The sequence below is a fragment of the Amphiura filiformis genome, chromosome 6 (genome assembly GCF_039555335.1).
Source record: "Amphiura filiformis chromosome 6, Afil_fr2py, whole genome shotgun sequence".
Classification (NCBI taxonomy): domain Eukaryota; kingdom Metazoa; phylum Echinodermata; class Ophiuroidea; order Amphilepidida; family Amphiuridae; genus Amphiura; species Amphiura filiformis.
In genome coordinates, this window is record NC_092633.1 from 72,104,027 (window position 1) to 72,119,805 (window position 15,779).

General features: G+C 34.1%; 1 protein-coding gene across 1 annotated transcript in view; it reads left to right on the plus strand.

The window, feature by feature from the left end:
• The window catches only part of LOC140155978 (unconventional myosin-VIIa-like), a 43,612-nt gene extending 37,422 nt beyond the window's left edge, over positions 1-6,190 (plus strand). Inside the window, 4 exon segments of the mRNA XM_072179019.1 lie at positions 2,202-2,318; positions 3,891-3,974; positions 4,735-4,854; positions 5,351-6,190. Of these exon segments, the coding sequence (XP_072035120.1) occupies positions 2,202-2,318; positions 3,891-3,974; positions 4,735-4,854; positions 5,351-5,458 (429 nt within the window). The 3' untranslated portion in view covers positions 5,459-6,190.
• The last annotated feature ends 9,589 nt before the right edge of the window (positions 6,191-15,779 follow it).

Sequence of the window (15,779 nt, forward strand, 5' to 3'; positions counted from 1 at the left end):
ATAAGTAAAATACTTATGAAACGTATGAAACTTGAACGGGTGGGGTGTGTGTGTGTGTGGGGGGGGTTATCTTACAATTGCTATAGTGCCCATATTCATGACCTTTAAAGATGTCCGGATCTATGTTTGTCTTTATTACAATTTAAAACAAAAATAATCAATTATCATGCCATAGATAAATTAGGGTTTTAAAACTTATTTTCGTGTTTCATAATGTCAATTGTCATGAATACAGAAGAATAGTTTATCTTACAATTGCTATAGTGCCCATATTCATGACCTTTAAAGATGTCCGGATCTATTTGTGTCTTTATTACAATTTAAAAAAAATCAATTATCATACCATAGATAAATTAGGGCTTTAAAACTTATTTTCGTGTTTCACAATGTCAATTGTCATGAATACAGAAGAATAGTTTACTGGTTTAAATAAGTCACACAAAAAAAAAAAAAAAAAAAAAAAAAGGTGAAACTGTTGAGGCTCGAACCACTAGCCTTCCGTTTTACCGTCTGAAGTACTGTCCATTACACCACGCTGTCATGTTGAAATAATTACGGGATTCCGTGATATATGGGTGCGCATTGCATTCTCGTGATTATGAAAATGGTAAATCTCGACAGACGATTTACATTTGCTAAAATCAGTAAAATGTAAATAATGTTAGAGCTAACAAAACGTAAAATAGTAAAATTAGATGTAGTTTTTAACAAGCTTTCAAACAAAACACTTTACAAATAAAAGTTGACACCAAATCGGCCTAAATTATGAATTTTGTCAACGGTTTACCATTTCTAAATTAAAGAAACTCCTTGTATTAATATTCAGTATTAGGCTAGGGTAAACCGTCAAATCACTATGTGATTCAATGGGACGATTTACAATCGCACTTTACCATTTCACGCAAATAAAATATCAATTTTAAAGATATCTCTGCATGAGTAGGCCTACTTCATAAGCGTACTAATGCGATTTTGTTATTGGTTCTGCTTTTGTTTTGTTTTTTTGCTCGGGGCGTTGGTCTGAAAAAAGATGAAAAAGGTCGTTTTTGACTATATTGCCCTGCACTGCAGCGTTCACGCGATACCTATGCATTGAACTATATCATGCTGATCACTCACATCTGTAAGATTAGTATGTTTGAAAAGAGCGTTATTGTATTCAATCTATGATTGTAGACATACACAGGTGGGGGTGCAACCTGCTTGTAGTGCAGGGCGATATAGTCAAAATTGATACAATTAGTTGTTTTATTTTATACCCATATCATAGCTTATGCACTAACTAATATTCATTGAAAATTTGGAGTGATTCTATCAAGTAGTTTTAAAGTTATAGCCAAAAGATTAAAATCAGATGTTAATTTTAGCGTTTGCCTCATACAATCCCCGAAATATGTCTTGAAACATTAAAGCGTCTTTAGGAGAAAATTAGTCCCCCCACTCCCCCGTGCAATGTTGAAACGTGCAAATGTGTTCAGCGTGTCTCCAAAGTGTCGCAACATTGAATGATGGGGGTGGGGAAGGAAAAAGTGTTAATTGATGGCCCAGCTTTCTTCTAATTCCAAATATTGAACATTTTTATCCACATTAAATATACACTTTGGATTTCATTCAAGATGCCTAAAGCGTTTCAACGACATTTTTCGGGGATTGTAGTATTTAATTATGTATGGTTGTATCAAAGGGGTTAAACAAGAGAGTACAAACACAAAATGGCTCTGTGCATACTGACTGCCGGCATGTATTGACAGGTCCAAATTGTTACTGGTGTCTTCAAGTTCGACCAATTTTAAGGTTTGCACATATAGTACATTATTCGCCTGACCACAAAGTATTATCAGGAGATCAGTGTGTTGTATTACAACCAATGAACTTGTTTATTGTCGCTTGTTTGCCATTTGCCTAGTGTAAACATAATGTATGTGCCCTGTATGTTGTCATGTAAGTTTAGTTCATTGAGATATATTTTTATTTCACTCTAATGTATAGAATAAATAATGTACAATGATCAATGAGAAAACAAAATGAGTGAGGGAGTTAATGGGTAAGCCGGCAACCCCTAGTAGGATGTCGATCTGATATGATATAAGTATAGCGGTCATGTAGAAAAGAAATTATCCAGATTCAAATGTTGGATATTTCTGCTGTATTCCATGTAGCTGTCATTTTAAACAAAATGTTGACTTTCTATTACTAAATAGACTATTGTAGCAGCTTACAACAAACATGCTGGCAAGTCAAGAGATGAAGCTAAGATTGCCTTCCTCAAGATCCTCTACAGATGGCCAACATTCGGATCGGCATTCTTTGAAGTTAAGGTAAGCCTGCCACAGTGTTATGCACAATGAAGATTATATTCAATGCTTATATCAGACCAATTCCAAACAACCTTCATTTAGATACTTTGTTGAAGCTTTGGCTGATATATATTTCTTATGACTAAAGAGCCATTTAAAGAGCCATTGGTACAGCATTCCCTGAAATGGGGACTGTGACACAGGGGTTTAATTTGTATGACCTTTCAGTGGAATTTATTGTTACAAGACTCGCGTTGGAATCAATTTTGATGGGGAACCTGTGCATAACAGTTGAGTCAAAGTTAAACATAAATGATCAACTAAACCAAGTATAGTGTTGTTGTGATGAGCAATTATTTACATTTCTTCAAACAGTTTTATTTCATCATTATATTTTCACTGTCATTACACCTCATTCCATAAGCATGATTTTTGTTTACTTATCACATTATATTCTGGATGGATAAATAATACAGATGGTGAGTTGTTGTAGTACAGGTGTTGGCTGAGATGTTGGCTATATGTGTAACCTGCTGAGAGTAGAATTCCAATCAGCTGCTTAGAAATGTTGCTTTTTATATCAGTATTAGTACAAAAGACAAATGTTGCATTTTTTGTTCATAAGCAGCCAGAGTCATCTTTTATGGGTCAAGAGTAGGCATGTCAGTGTAACATACAAAAAGTGGAGTGATTTGACCCTAGTTTACCCATAAAGGATGGTCTGGTTGTGCTGCTTGTAGTTTTTGTTGATAATGCCTATTAGGGAATATGTTGTCAGGGTACATAATTATAGAAGTAGAGTATTTTGTATTTATGAAGTATTCTTACAAAATTGTTGGATATGGAAGTGAGAAGGCAAGCAGCCTCCCAAGGGGGGTGGGGGGGTCACTCTTAAATTTTCCAACTGGAGTATTCTTACTTTTTATACGTGTAAATGGAGCATTTTTGCCTACCCAAAAAGTACCATGTTCTTAAGAATATATACCCCTCAATTATTGATCATCTTTTGCCAAATAAAATTGGTGTTTCTTGTGAGCTTTTAAATGCATTAGGCAGAATATGTTCTAGTGAAAACTCCTGTGTTAATCCCAGATTTTTCCTGTTGTAGTTACTGTTTTGTTTTACCCCCCACCCCGGTACATTTATTATGTGCAATTTGCAATACTAAAAAATGACATTCTTGTATCTACCAGTACTTGCTGAAGTTGCTGATGAATGGAGTTCATTAATATATTTTCATGATTGAATGTTGTTTATGCCCTATGGGCTGACTAAAGCCCTTGGGTATAAATTATCGTTTAGTCATGAAAATATGTGAACGTACCCATCATTCATACCTTGCATACCTAAATTGAAATATCACCTGAGCTTTAAAAATATTAATATAATTGTTACACAGATACCTTCTGTACATTGTGTAAGATCATTTAGATGGATGAATCCATTTATAAAAGGGTAGAAACTTTTTTTATTTTGGTAATATTTTGCATCAATTTTACATTAAGAATGGAAATATTCATACATGATGAGGTAAAAGTAGTAAGTGGTCAAATACATGTTAGCTAACAGCAATCATTTCTATTTTTGTTGCAGCAAACATCTGAGCCCAACTTCCCTGATATCCTACTGATAGCAATCAACAAACTTGGTGTTAATTTGGTTGACCCAAGAACTAAGGTAAGAAGCCATGAGTCCTGCTGCATGATTCGCAAGAATCGTGACTGGAAAACAAATTTGTATCTAGAAAACTCCTTCCATGTAAAGGTTTGCATTTGGGGGAAAATGTTACTTTCTCATATAAAAAGTACATAAAAATTGGGAGGCATTTGGCCTCTATAATGTGAAATGAATTTGTTTCTTGGCCTGCTTAAAAATAATTTAATAAATAAGAAATAATTAGATAGAGTTTAGCAAGTAATTAATAAGTGCACACTAAGCACTTTTGGCAGAAGTGGTTTGATTTTGACCGACATTTTCTGAAATAAAAAGATTTTCAAAATATGTTTGCCAAAATAAATCTGATTTTTCAAGCTTTTGATAAAATTTTGGGGTCAAGTAGGCTCTTTGAGAAAAAAATCAGGAACAGAGTTTTTTCACTTGCCTTAGGCACAGGATTTTTGTATGTGAAGAGGCCCAACAAATTTAGTGCAAATCAAAGTGTGTGTATGTTTGTTTGTTTGTATGTTAAACTGGTTCCATCTGAAAATACACTTGGGTCCTGATAATACAAGATTCAGTTACATTGTGGAGGCTATATTATATAAACACATACATTTATGTAAGCTAGCTTCATTAAAAGTGTAGAGAAAAGTTCTGGTGATGAACTGAAATGAGAAGGCCACTCTGAGAAGGCCCTACTATTTACCTCGGATTCAAATAAAAAGCGCACTAAAATTATATCTTACAAATATTTGTCTTGTTTTTTGCTGCATCACAGGAAACCCTAGCAACATTCCCATTCACCAAGATTTCTAACTGGAGCAGTGGTAATACCTATTTCCACATGACCATTGGCAACCTTGTGAGAGGTACCAAGCTACTCTGTGAAACATCTCTGGTAAGTCTTATGTTGGCTTTGTGAAACATGTTCAAATTCAAACTCAGTCTCTTTTCTATCTGTTTTTAAATACATGCAATGGATGTTGATGGTAAATTTGTACTGATTTCCCATATTCAAAAATGAGTGCTCATAGTTATCACACAAAGGAAACCAACGTGGCCACCTGTGTCATCACATGCCTCATTGTATTGCTAAGCAAAATACTTGTGTATTGTAGCATATATAAATGTCATGTGCCTGTGTAATTTGGGTGGGAAAATAGGTTCTGGGTCAGTCAATCAATAGCCAGTTTAGAGAAAAATGTCGGAAACGGGACTTGTTTCTGTTTTGTTGGAGCCATTCAAATATTACATATGCTGATTTATTTGTCAAATTGTGCTATTTAAAGATATTTGTGTTCCGTTTTACTTTACTTTGTTGTAGAACAAAGACATTGAATGCAGTCAGATGTGAGACTTCTCAATATTTTTCTTATCTCTTGTACATTTTGCAGGGTTACAAAATGGATGACCTTTTGACCTCATACATCAGTCAGATGCTGACCAACATGAATAAGCAGCGGGGTGGTAGCAGTGGTCCTGGTGGCATCCCACAACGGTAGAGAGATAACATGGTAACATGCCGACAGCAGTATGGTGACATGGGACAGAACAAATATATGCCATATATCATTGCAATATACTTATTTCACAAATAGACCCAGTTCTCTTATTTGCCATACTTGTGTAGGCATGCAACACATGAAATCATTACAAAGTGGTTTACAATCTTTGAATTTTTAAACAAGATGATTGCTGTCAAAGTGTATCTGATTTGGACTCCTGAGAAACCCAGTGAAAATGCCATTGGGAATCTCTATAATGGTAACAGGTGATCTGCCATGTAAGAATGGAACACATGGAGGACACCCATATTACAATAAGGTGGGACCCTAAGGCCAAAGCTTGTTACCATAGTTAAAAAGAATAGCCAAAAAGAGGGTGTTCAAAATGAATCAGCGTTCATGAAATCCAAACTGTAGGAATCAGTATTTTCCCCACATTTTGTAATAAGCAAGTATGGCATGATGGGAAAATGTACTTTCACATTTATTTTCAGGGAAAAATCAGTTTGTTGAATTTATGTGAAAAGATGGGGAATATTATAGATTGTAATTTACAATTAGAAGTATTAAAACAAAAATCATGGAGAATGGTAAAAAATAATATAGATTTCTATAGAGAAATCAGTTGTATTTTATTCAGACATTATTCAAGAAATACAAGCACATACCTATAGATGATAAAATCTTTTATCAAATTTCTATTTCAGAATGAAGTACAAAAGGATTAAGAATATGCGGGAATTTATTTTTATATTAAAACAACAGCAATATTATTATATCAAATGATCAGTGTATGTGAAGTCACAATTTATATAGAATTTAAACATCAATATTTATTTATTATCCTTGAGTATGTATGAGTGACTGTTTGAATTTATACATAACATAATATTACAATGTATCAATTTCTTGTGTTTGTAGGTTTTGTTTGTGTTAGTTCCCTTCTGTGGCATGATGTTTGAATTGTTTAAAATCCAAATCATTAGGCTCTTTCACTCATTGTAGTGACTATTCTGAAAGTATGGTCACAAATTCATTTCCTCAAGTAAGCCAAGGAAAGAAAAATTTCATTCTTGTCTAGGATTTGAACCTGGGACCCCTGAGTGTCTAGACAACTGATCTATCAAGGAACTTGAAGTCAGATGCTGCAGACAAGTATTTGACCCATGGAACTATAACACAAGGTTTAATAACATCCATCTAAATGTAGCATATGTATGCTAAAAATATGATTGTTCTTTTCTTGTTAAATTGAGCAGCAACATTTTGAAGCTCAAACCTGTTCTTAAAACTAAGGGCAGTTTAGGCAATGTTTTGTTTTTGAGTGTATAGAGGCTTTGTAGAAATAACAGCTTAATGTGAAAAATGGAATAAAAGATTGCTTAATATGTTGAAAACATAATCATTCCAATTACAATTTCAAACATTCCCGCTCAAATTCTGCAGAAAAAAACGGATTCTAAATGTTTCTAATATATAGCACCTCTGTATTCACGGGATAATTATGTGATGATATAATTCACCAAAAAGAAATCTAGTACTGAGTACAAATGTCTTTCAACAATTGTAGCAGACAGTTTGATATTGAAAATATTTGGTAATTTATGCAAGCTATATGATAGTGCCTTTTGTGTATATTTTGTTTCTTTATATTATTATGATTCTTTCATCTCAGTGTTTATTGATTTATAGAATATGTTGCAATTCAAGTGTTCTTATTAAAATGCCTCTGTAAATACTGCAAGGTAGATTCTTCCTGTGACCACATCATATTTGTGCCTTTAAAATTAACCACCAAAAAATATCAAAGTTAAATGATTACTGAACACATTGTATAGTTTGATCAGCTCGTAATCGGTGGGAATTGTTAGGCTTTTACCACTATGCCGAAAAGAGTGATATAGTGGAGCTGTCTGGTCTATATTTTGTGTGTTAAAGAAAGTAGACAATGTAGGCTATATGACTTGAATTAGTAATTTGTGATGCTTCTCGTAAGGTGTCACAAGACAATTCTCAATGTATAAGATGTTATAAGGCCTGCCGATTACGAGCTGATCAAACCATAGTTGTATATTTTTGGGGTCCTTTGTGATGGTAATATGCTAGACTTTAGTTTGCATAGATGTGATAGAATATGGCATCTGTTACTTACCAAATTTGTAGTTGCAATTTGTACTTAGTAAACATGAATACATGTTGTATATCCCCATGTCATAGTAACCCACTGTGTTAATTGTATTCTAATCTGTAGAACCAACTGAAATATAAATGTACCTGGTCAATATCTGTTGGAACAAGTTATTGCTGCCTCAACATTTATCTTACAGTGTTCATTCTAGACTGACATGCTTATTATAATATACAAAGTTATAGCGTTTCTGATTGGAGGATGAAATGGGAGAGTTGGCAAATCCTACTCATGACATCATAGATGTGTTGATGTCAGACTCGATAATTAAATTATCCATGTATTAAAGGATATTGTCAGAGAATGCAATTTGTACTAAAAATGTAGTGTAGAAGTCAAAATGACATAATGTATGTTTTGTAGATAGTGTGGTCCTTATCCTAAACATTGTATATGCCACAAGGATCTGTTATTCCAAAGAATGGCAGTAATAATGCACATGATTGAACTATTTTGGAATGATGGCACTTAATAATCAACCTTTGGAATGGGTTCTAACTGTTGAAATCCATACATCCCCCCATGGAAGACTTGACCATAATCTGCCACACAGGAAGTGTGAATATCAAATCGGGTTACCTGAATGGGTGATTCCATTTGAAATCTACACCCCCCTGTGTGGGAGAATAATTTCATGTGTTTCAAAGGGGGTGTATGGATTTCAATTGGTATAAGGCACCTCCAGTTGCAAGGAATTGCAACCATATAGAACTTCCAATTTGACTTTATTTATATCAGAACATTTTACTCCCAACATATCTTATATTTATGTTCCTTATCAATTTCAAACAATTTTCAATTGTGATCAATTCCAATATGTACAAAGGCATGTATTGATAATAGTGTAAAAATACATACAACAGTGACCTGATCAATCATACTATTTACCTATATAGTGAATTTATATATACTTAAGTAATATACTCAGAGTTCCAAATCGGGGAACTACATCATGTATTGTATAAATCAGTTATTATTCCTTGCAAGTAGTGATGTTATTTCTGATGCAAGGGAAACAGGTCTGTATATTACAATTGCATCGTAACATAATTGAATTAGACAAATGAATTATGTATTCTATAGCACTTGTAATTGTTTTGATTCCGTACTTATGAAATCATAAAGCAATAAAAGAAATAGTAATTATTTCCACAAGAACGGAAACTGGTTTGATGTTAAAGATACTCAGTTTTAAAGAATGGAATCAAAAGTTAAATAGTTCAGCTAGTTTCAATGACAGAGAGATATATGGCCATTAATTCCTGTGTATATGATTATATGCAGTCAGGAGCTCACCCAGTGCATAGTGTGCCCTGTATTGGGAGTCTAGTGCATATATGATGCGTTAGAGAACTCATGTATAATGTCACATAGTGTGCCCTGTATTGGGAGTCTAGTGCATATATGATGCGTTAGAGAACTCATGTATAATGTCACGTACAGCAGCTAATGGAGATATGTCTCTGTGCCGCTGAGCTGGCAATGTGAATTTGATTCAGACGTGAAACAAGTGTTATATAATATTTGGGATGCTAAAATGAACTGCAAATTGGTGTTCCATTAATCCAATATTTTCTCCTAAATCATGGCAATAGAAAATAATTTGGTATTTTGTGGTAAATCATTATACATATTAAATTTTATACATTATACCAGTGATTCGCAATAAAGGTGTTAATACTGGTCTCAAATATTTGAATATGTAGTATTTCTTTCATGCGTTTTTACCTACTTTACTTGTATTATGCTGGAGAAACGATTGAACATCAATCGATTTCTTTTTATCAGAAATAGGTGTGGTGAGAACCGCGTAAGCCAAAAGCGAGATTCTGTGAGGGTCATTCAAAAAGTTCTACCTCCATCATCACATCTCCGTTTTCTTACATGCCAGGATATTGAAATTACCCATGTTTATACTCTAAAATCTAAGCTACAATATGAAAGTTATTTGATGAAAATGTGATATTTGGTTGTTTAGATATGTTGGTTAAAGCGAATACAGATTTGGTACATCAGTAACGGTTAAAAATTGAAACCAAAAGTTTAGTAAGCATCATATTGTAGCTTTGGATAATCACCATAGAAATGTTTTTAAGATATGGTTGTCCAATTGCTTACTTGGGATAAATATTTCGTTCCTATTTGAGCTCCCTGACTTGCCTTGGGACTTCAAAACCAAATAAAACATGTTTTATAAAAAACGAGAAGAAAACATCGAAGGGTTAATGAATAAAAAACAAAAAAGATGTGATACCCACAAAATATGACATCTCTGATGAAAGTGTTTTTCAATATAAATCCATTAACATTTGAACATTTGGGTATTCCAGGGTGTCTTCTACATGGAGTCACAGAATCTTAATGCACAAAATTGATACCAGTTGTCATAATCAGGTACACAACTTCTAAACTTAGTGATAAAGGCAATAGACATACATTAATCACTAGAATTACGAGTCCATTCAGTGGGAGCACCTGGATCTCCTTCCCTAAGAAGATAATAATAATAATACATTTATTTAAACACGGTGAAAATATGTTCAATACAATATTGATCTTCCACATGTCCGTGTGGATATTATTTATTATTATTATTATTTATTATTTATTCTTTCTTTATTGAGGGTTATACTGCTTCAGTGACAAGCACTACTTTTCAAGCAGGCCCTCATTGATACATTACATGTCATAGCAACAAAATATATTACGATACACAATATTTACAAAGTATATACAGTATTTACAATGTATTTACAATATATTATAAATAAGTATAATGGTATCATCAACTACAAGATAATTATAAATACCATGATTCAAAATACAGAAATACAATAATTATATTTATATACAAAAATCAAGCAAGTAAATGAATAAAATATAGATAAAGACAGGCCTAAATTTCTTTAATTTTTGATTGAAATTGGCCTAAAGTCATATTTTCCATCTGAGCTCTTACTGTCGGTGGCAAAGAATTCCATGCATAGGCTGCCCTGACATGAAAGTACGTTGACCTGAATTTGATTTAAATTTTGGTACAATCAATTTTGGATATTAAAAGGGCATTTCGTGATCCACAGCCTCATCCCTCCACTTTTTTCAAAAAAGTTGAGATTTTTATACCACTGGAAACCTCTGTTTATGTACCAAAAATTTCTTGCAGATTAATTCGTTTAGCAAAATCTCGTCAAATTTGAATTTCGTTCTGGTATTGTTGGGCCCAGGGCTAAGGATACATAATGGTGACCCCCCCACTCAATTCTAGAAACAATTGCGCGCGGAGCGCGAGAAATTTTGGAAAAATAAGGCCTACCACTAATTAATTGTGGTTACTAGAAGTTGAATATCGGTCTTAAAATGTTCTTTCAATTGATTTTATGCTGAAATGCGAAAATTTTGACTTTCATCGCTTGGAGGGGCGCAGAATCGATGCTGAATTGGTCGATTTGGTGCCCCCCCCCCCTAAGGGTGACGCCCGGGGCACGTTGCCCCCTGCCCACTAGTTACACCACTGCCACAGAATGCTGTTGAGCACCTCTGTAGCTAAAGCTACGCTTCATATATAATCAGTATTTGGCTTATCCATGATAAAAAAAGGAATTTTTATTTAACAAATCTATTGCACAGATATTTTGGTGCTTGAATGTTATATAATAACCTTATGGATTGTAACTGCTTCATTTATATAACTTGTCTTTTTTTTTTGGATTTTTCCAGTACTAACACCTGTAATAATTTTTGCTGCTCTGTTTTGTAAGACTTGGAGTTTATTGCTAAGGGTTTTGTTACATCTTCCCCAAACAACATTGCAATAGTCAAAGTGAGTGGCAACAATGCTTTTATAAAGTAGACACTGATGGTGTTTGGAGCCCGGGTTTGGTGATAAAATTAGCAGCTCTCCTTAGAAAATACAAATCGGTTAAAACTTTCTTTCTCACTTGGTCAATCTGATTGTTCCATAGATTTTGGCACGTCAAAAAAAAGGGGGGGGGCAAAGGTTTTTTGGCACGGCCAGGCCAAAGACGGGGGGGGGGGAAGCAATATTTAGACCACTTTGAGAATTCACCACCCCGGGCTGGTGAGCCTTCATCACTGAAGTGAGCAATTGGAAGACTTCTGTATTTTGTTAACATAGAAGGTAAAATGCAGCGATCATGTTCAAGAGTGAGATTGAAAGAATAATCCTCTTTCAAGTAAGCCTACCTTGTTCTATGAACTTATTGACCGCCCCTCATAACAAGGAACAACGTTAAAGCCATAGGCTAATGTATGATCTTATAATATGAAATTGGTTAATTTTTTCAAACCTGATTTGTATATTTGTAATGTTTACACTTGTCCCAACTTGCATCCAAATGGAAGCGGCCAAATGTGTTGTCTTTGTAGGTCAACAGAGCAAAGTTCGACATAAAGTCATAAATTTCAAATTATGACTTTACCCCCCCCTAGAACTGCATGTAAATGCCCTATTAAATGGTAAAAATAACCAGTGGGGTTTCTTTCACTTTACCTTGTTATATCACCTTAAAATGGACAGCAACCTTTCCCGGCAGCTAATATTATTTCAACATTTTGAATAAAGAATAACAAAATTAAAATTTGACGGAAGAACCAGTACTTTTGAACAAAGTTGACACCTGATTTTGGAAATAAGCCTTCGTGAATATCTACTGGAAAATGTCATAAAAAGTGGATGCTAGGATCACGAAATCCTCCTTATGTCAAACATTTTTAATAATTTGCCCCGGTAATTTGCCATAAACATGATAAAGGTAAAGTAGACCTACACGAATTTCAAAAAAATATTTGATATCAGAAGGACATTTCAGAATGCAATTCTGGCAATTTGTTGTGTCTGATGTGCTGTCAGGTCCCACAAAAAGGTGGGTGACAAAGCCCTTAAAAAGCCCGATATCAAGTGTGATAAATTTGCAGAATCGCCTCATCTCGCCAAATGATACCGTAAACGTTCGCCTAATGGGGCACCTGGGCTCCTTTGCCTTTGTCAATTTCGTGTACAAATAGAGAGCCCCTTCCTCTAAAAATCCCAACATAAATTAAGGGTATGTGCCCTTATTTGCTGGTCGATTTTTATGGGAGGGCACTTTTAGTTTGTGTCTAAAATTCCAGTTATGTCAAGGGAGCCCATAGCGCCATTAGGCGAACGTTTACGGTATATGGACAGGAAATCACAAATTGCACAATCAACTTTAGGGCCTTGTGTCCGGGATTGACTGAACTCAAAATGCCGGGCGCAACCTTTCAGTTTTCCGGGCAGTTTTCTTTTCGATATTTCTAAAAAGAAAATGGTTTCAGTAAAAGAGCTTAAAAAAAGGCCATCTCATTAATCATCGGGATCGGGATTCATCATCAACTTCATTGGGCAAACATTTCAAGAAATTTACATAATGAAGATTGAAGTCACTTTGCCTGCCAATCTGTTTTTATTTACATTTCCTCTTTTTTTAACTTTTTTTTTCTCATTCTGCACCTGATGAAAATAACATGGAAAACTTGTCCTATTTTTGTCAGTGTTGTTTGTTTTCGTTTTGTCCTTTTTGGTGTTAAGAAATTTTATCATAAAATCAGCCATCTTTTAATTTTGTATTGTAAATAAAAATTCCTTTAAAAAAGGAATGGGGCGCCCATTATGTGAGCTTGGACGTGATATGGTGAATTCCATGGCATGGTGTTTAGATTTGGTATTATAATGATTTTTTCTAGGGAAGAGTAGAAGATGATCAAATGCAAGAGAAATGTGTTTGATTGGGGAAGGTGTATCACAGGACCGTTGGATGAAATAAATTGAATTGGAATGAAGCTGTCGTGTCAATTTGCGATTATGTGGGATGGGGGAGTTCTGTTTTGGGGCATATTGTAGTGATGATATTGCTTTGGATATTGAATATAGTTGAATTTCGTTATGCAAGGGGGTTTATGATGGATAGTACAGAAGACACAAATAAGTAAGCTCACCATGGCAAAATATTGGGGGGGGGGTTATCCCCCACCCGGGATCTACCCCTATGTTGATCAAAAGAAAAGTTTTTATGAATGTATAACGTCTGTGATACATATACATCATCTACTTGCTAATACACTGAAAATCTAATTGAGATGAAGGATAAAAACAATTACAGAACATTCATTCTTCATAAAAGTAGCTACGCAGCAAACACAAAACGTTTTCGACATCATTCGCAAAAGGTTATAAAAGGTTGTCAGAAAACGTTTAAATGTCGGTTATATAAAGGGTACATTAAGAGTATAAAACGTTTTCATAACATTAAATAACATTTGCTGGTAATTTACTGCACAGCAAACACAAATGTTTTACATAAAACATTTAAATGTCGGGTTATACAGGGTGTATCAAAATGATTGGTACCGACGACTTCTCATTTTTTGCTGAATTGTTTTACTATTTTTTGTACCAGTTTGGGGTTAACTGTTTAAATATTTGTAATTATAGTAGTTTTATAATCTCTAAGAATTTTAGATTATAAAGATAGCACATTCTGTTCAGATGTTATATGATTCTAAAGGAAAGTAGGTGTTTTTACATTTTTCATCGTAACGCTGGATCAGTAGCACAGCATTTTCAAGCTCTATTTTACTACAAATACCGTGTGAGAATGATATGTTGAAAACCATGGAAATGTTTAATATCTTCCTTGTCTATATTTCTTCAGTCATAACATATTATGTTCTAATCAATATTAATGGTTGAGAGTAATATTATTGACTTGAATAATTTAGGTGGGGTGAAAGAAGTTTGTGTATCAACACCTTTCAGGGCGGTAATTTAAATTGTAGTATTGAGATTACTAAGTAGATGGTGTGGCAGAATGGCTATAGACTGTAGACAGTGTAGCGTAGTTTACACCTGGTAAAAGTTAATGGAATGGCTCCACAGTATTCCACACTTCAGCGTGCATTCATAGTAAAGAATCACTGGTTGACACGAAGCTATAGAGAAGTGCAGAGAAGATTTGGAAGACAGTTTCCAAGAGCAAGGAGTATCCCATGCAATCATGTTATAACTTTCAATGTTTCAAAATTTGATGTGGACAATTTACAGAATGGATCCATCCCAGGTGTTAAGTTCATTTAAGATAGGGCTTCACCTAACACTGCCAGAGTCGTATTGCAGGGACTTCAGGAACTATCTTTCTAAAAGCATGTGTAAAGCAATTTTATGTTATGTAGACTGAGATGAGATATTGAAGAGCATGTATGCAATAAATGGTTCAAGCAGTGAACCTATTCATCTTGTGTTGCTTTAAGCAATAAGTAAAACCATGATTACGTCGATCTCCGTTTAAATGACAATAGCTCCCAGATGCATCAACCTATCAACTTCAGATTATTAGATCAATAAGTTAACATATGCCCCTTTTTATTTATAGTACAAGCACTATATTAATTAGCAATTTTGTATTTTTTATATATTTTTGAAAATGTCACATAGCCCGGTACCAATCATTTTGATACACCCTGTATAAAGGGTATAAAAACGTTTTAATAACATTCCAAAAACATTTGTGAAAACTTGGTACAAATCATTCTAAACAGAATGTTATTTTGGGGTTGAAAAATATTTTGCAAAAAATGTTTGCCCAAAATATTTTAAATAACGTTTTATAATGTTTTCACGACCTTTATATAACCCGACATTTAAATGTTATTAAAACGTTTTGTAAAAAACATTTTAATAATATTTCTGTGTTTGCAAGGTGCAAATATTTTAACATATTAAATGTTATTTAAGTGTTGACAAAATATCAAAACTGCTGGGTACCAAACTTTTTGATACAGCTTGTATAGTAATTTGTTCTAATTTCCATGCAAAAGGAGCCAGTTGTTTCATCCTTGTTAAAACAAATACACCATAATTTCAATTACATGCAGATAGATAGATAGATAGATAGATAAGCATGTTAATTGCTATGTCACTATCAGGCGGCGGATGACATGATCGAGCCGGCAACTCGTGAAACCGCCCGGCCGTATGGCATTTTCCATATACTGGTTAGTTTTGTGGGGTTCATTATCGAACCCCAACGGTTTTAGCTTGTATTTATATTATTTATCAACATAGGCCTATTTGTTTGTGATATTTCAAGCGTT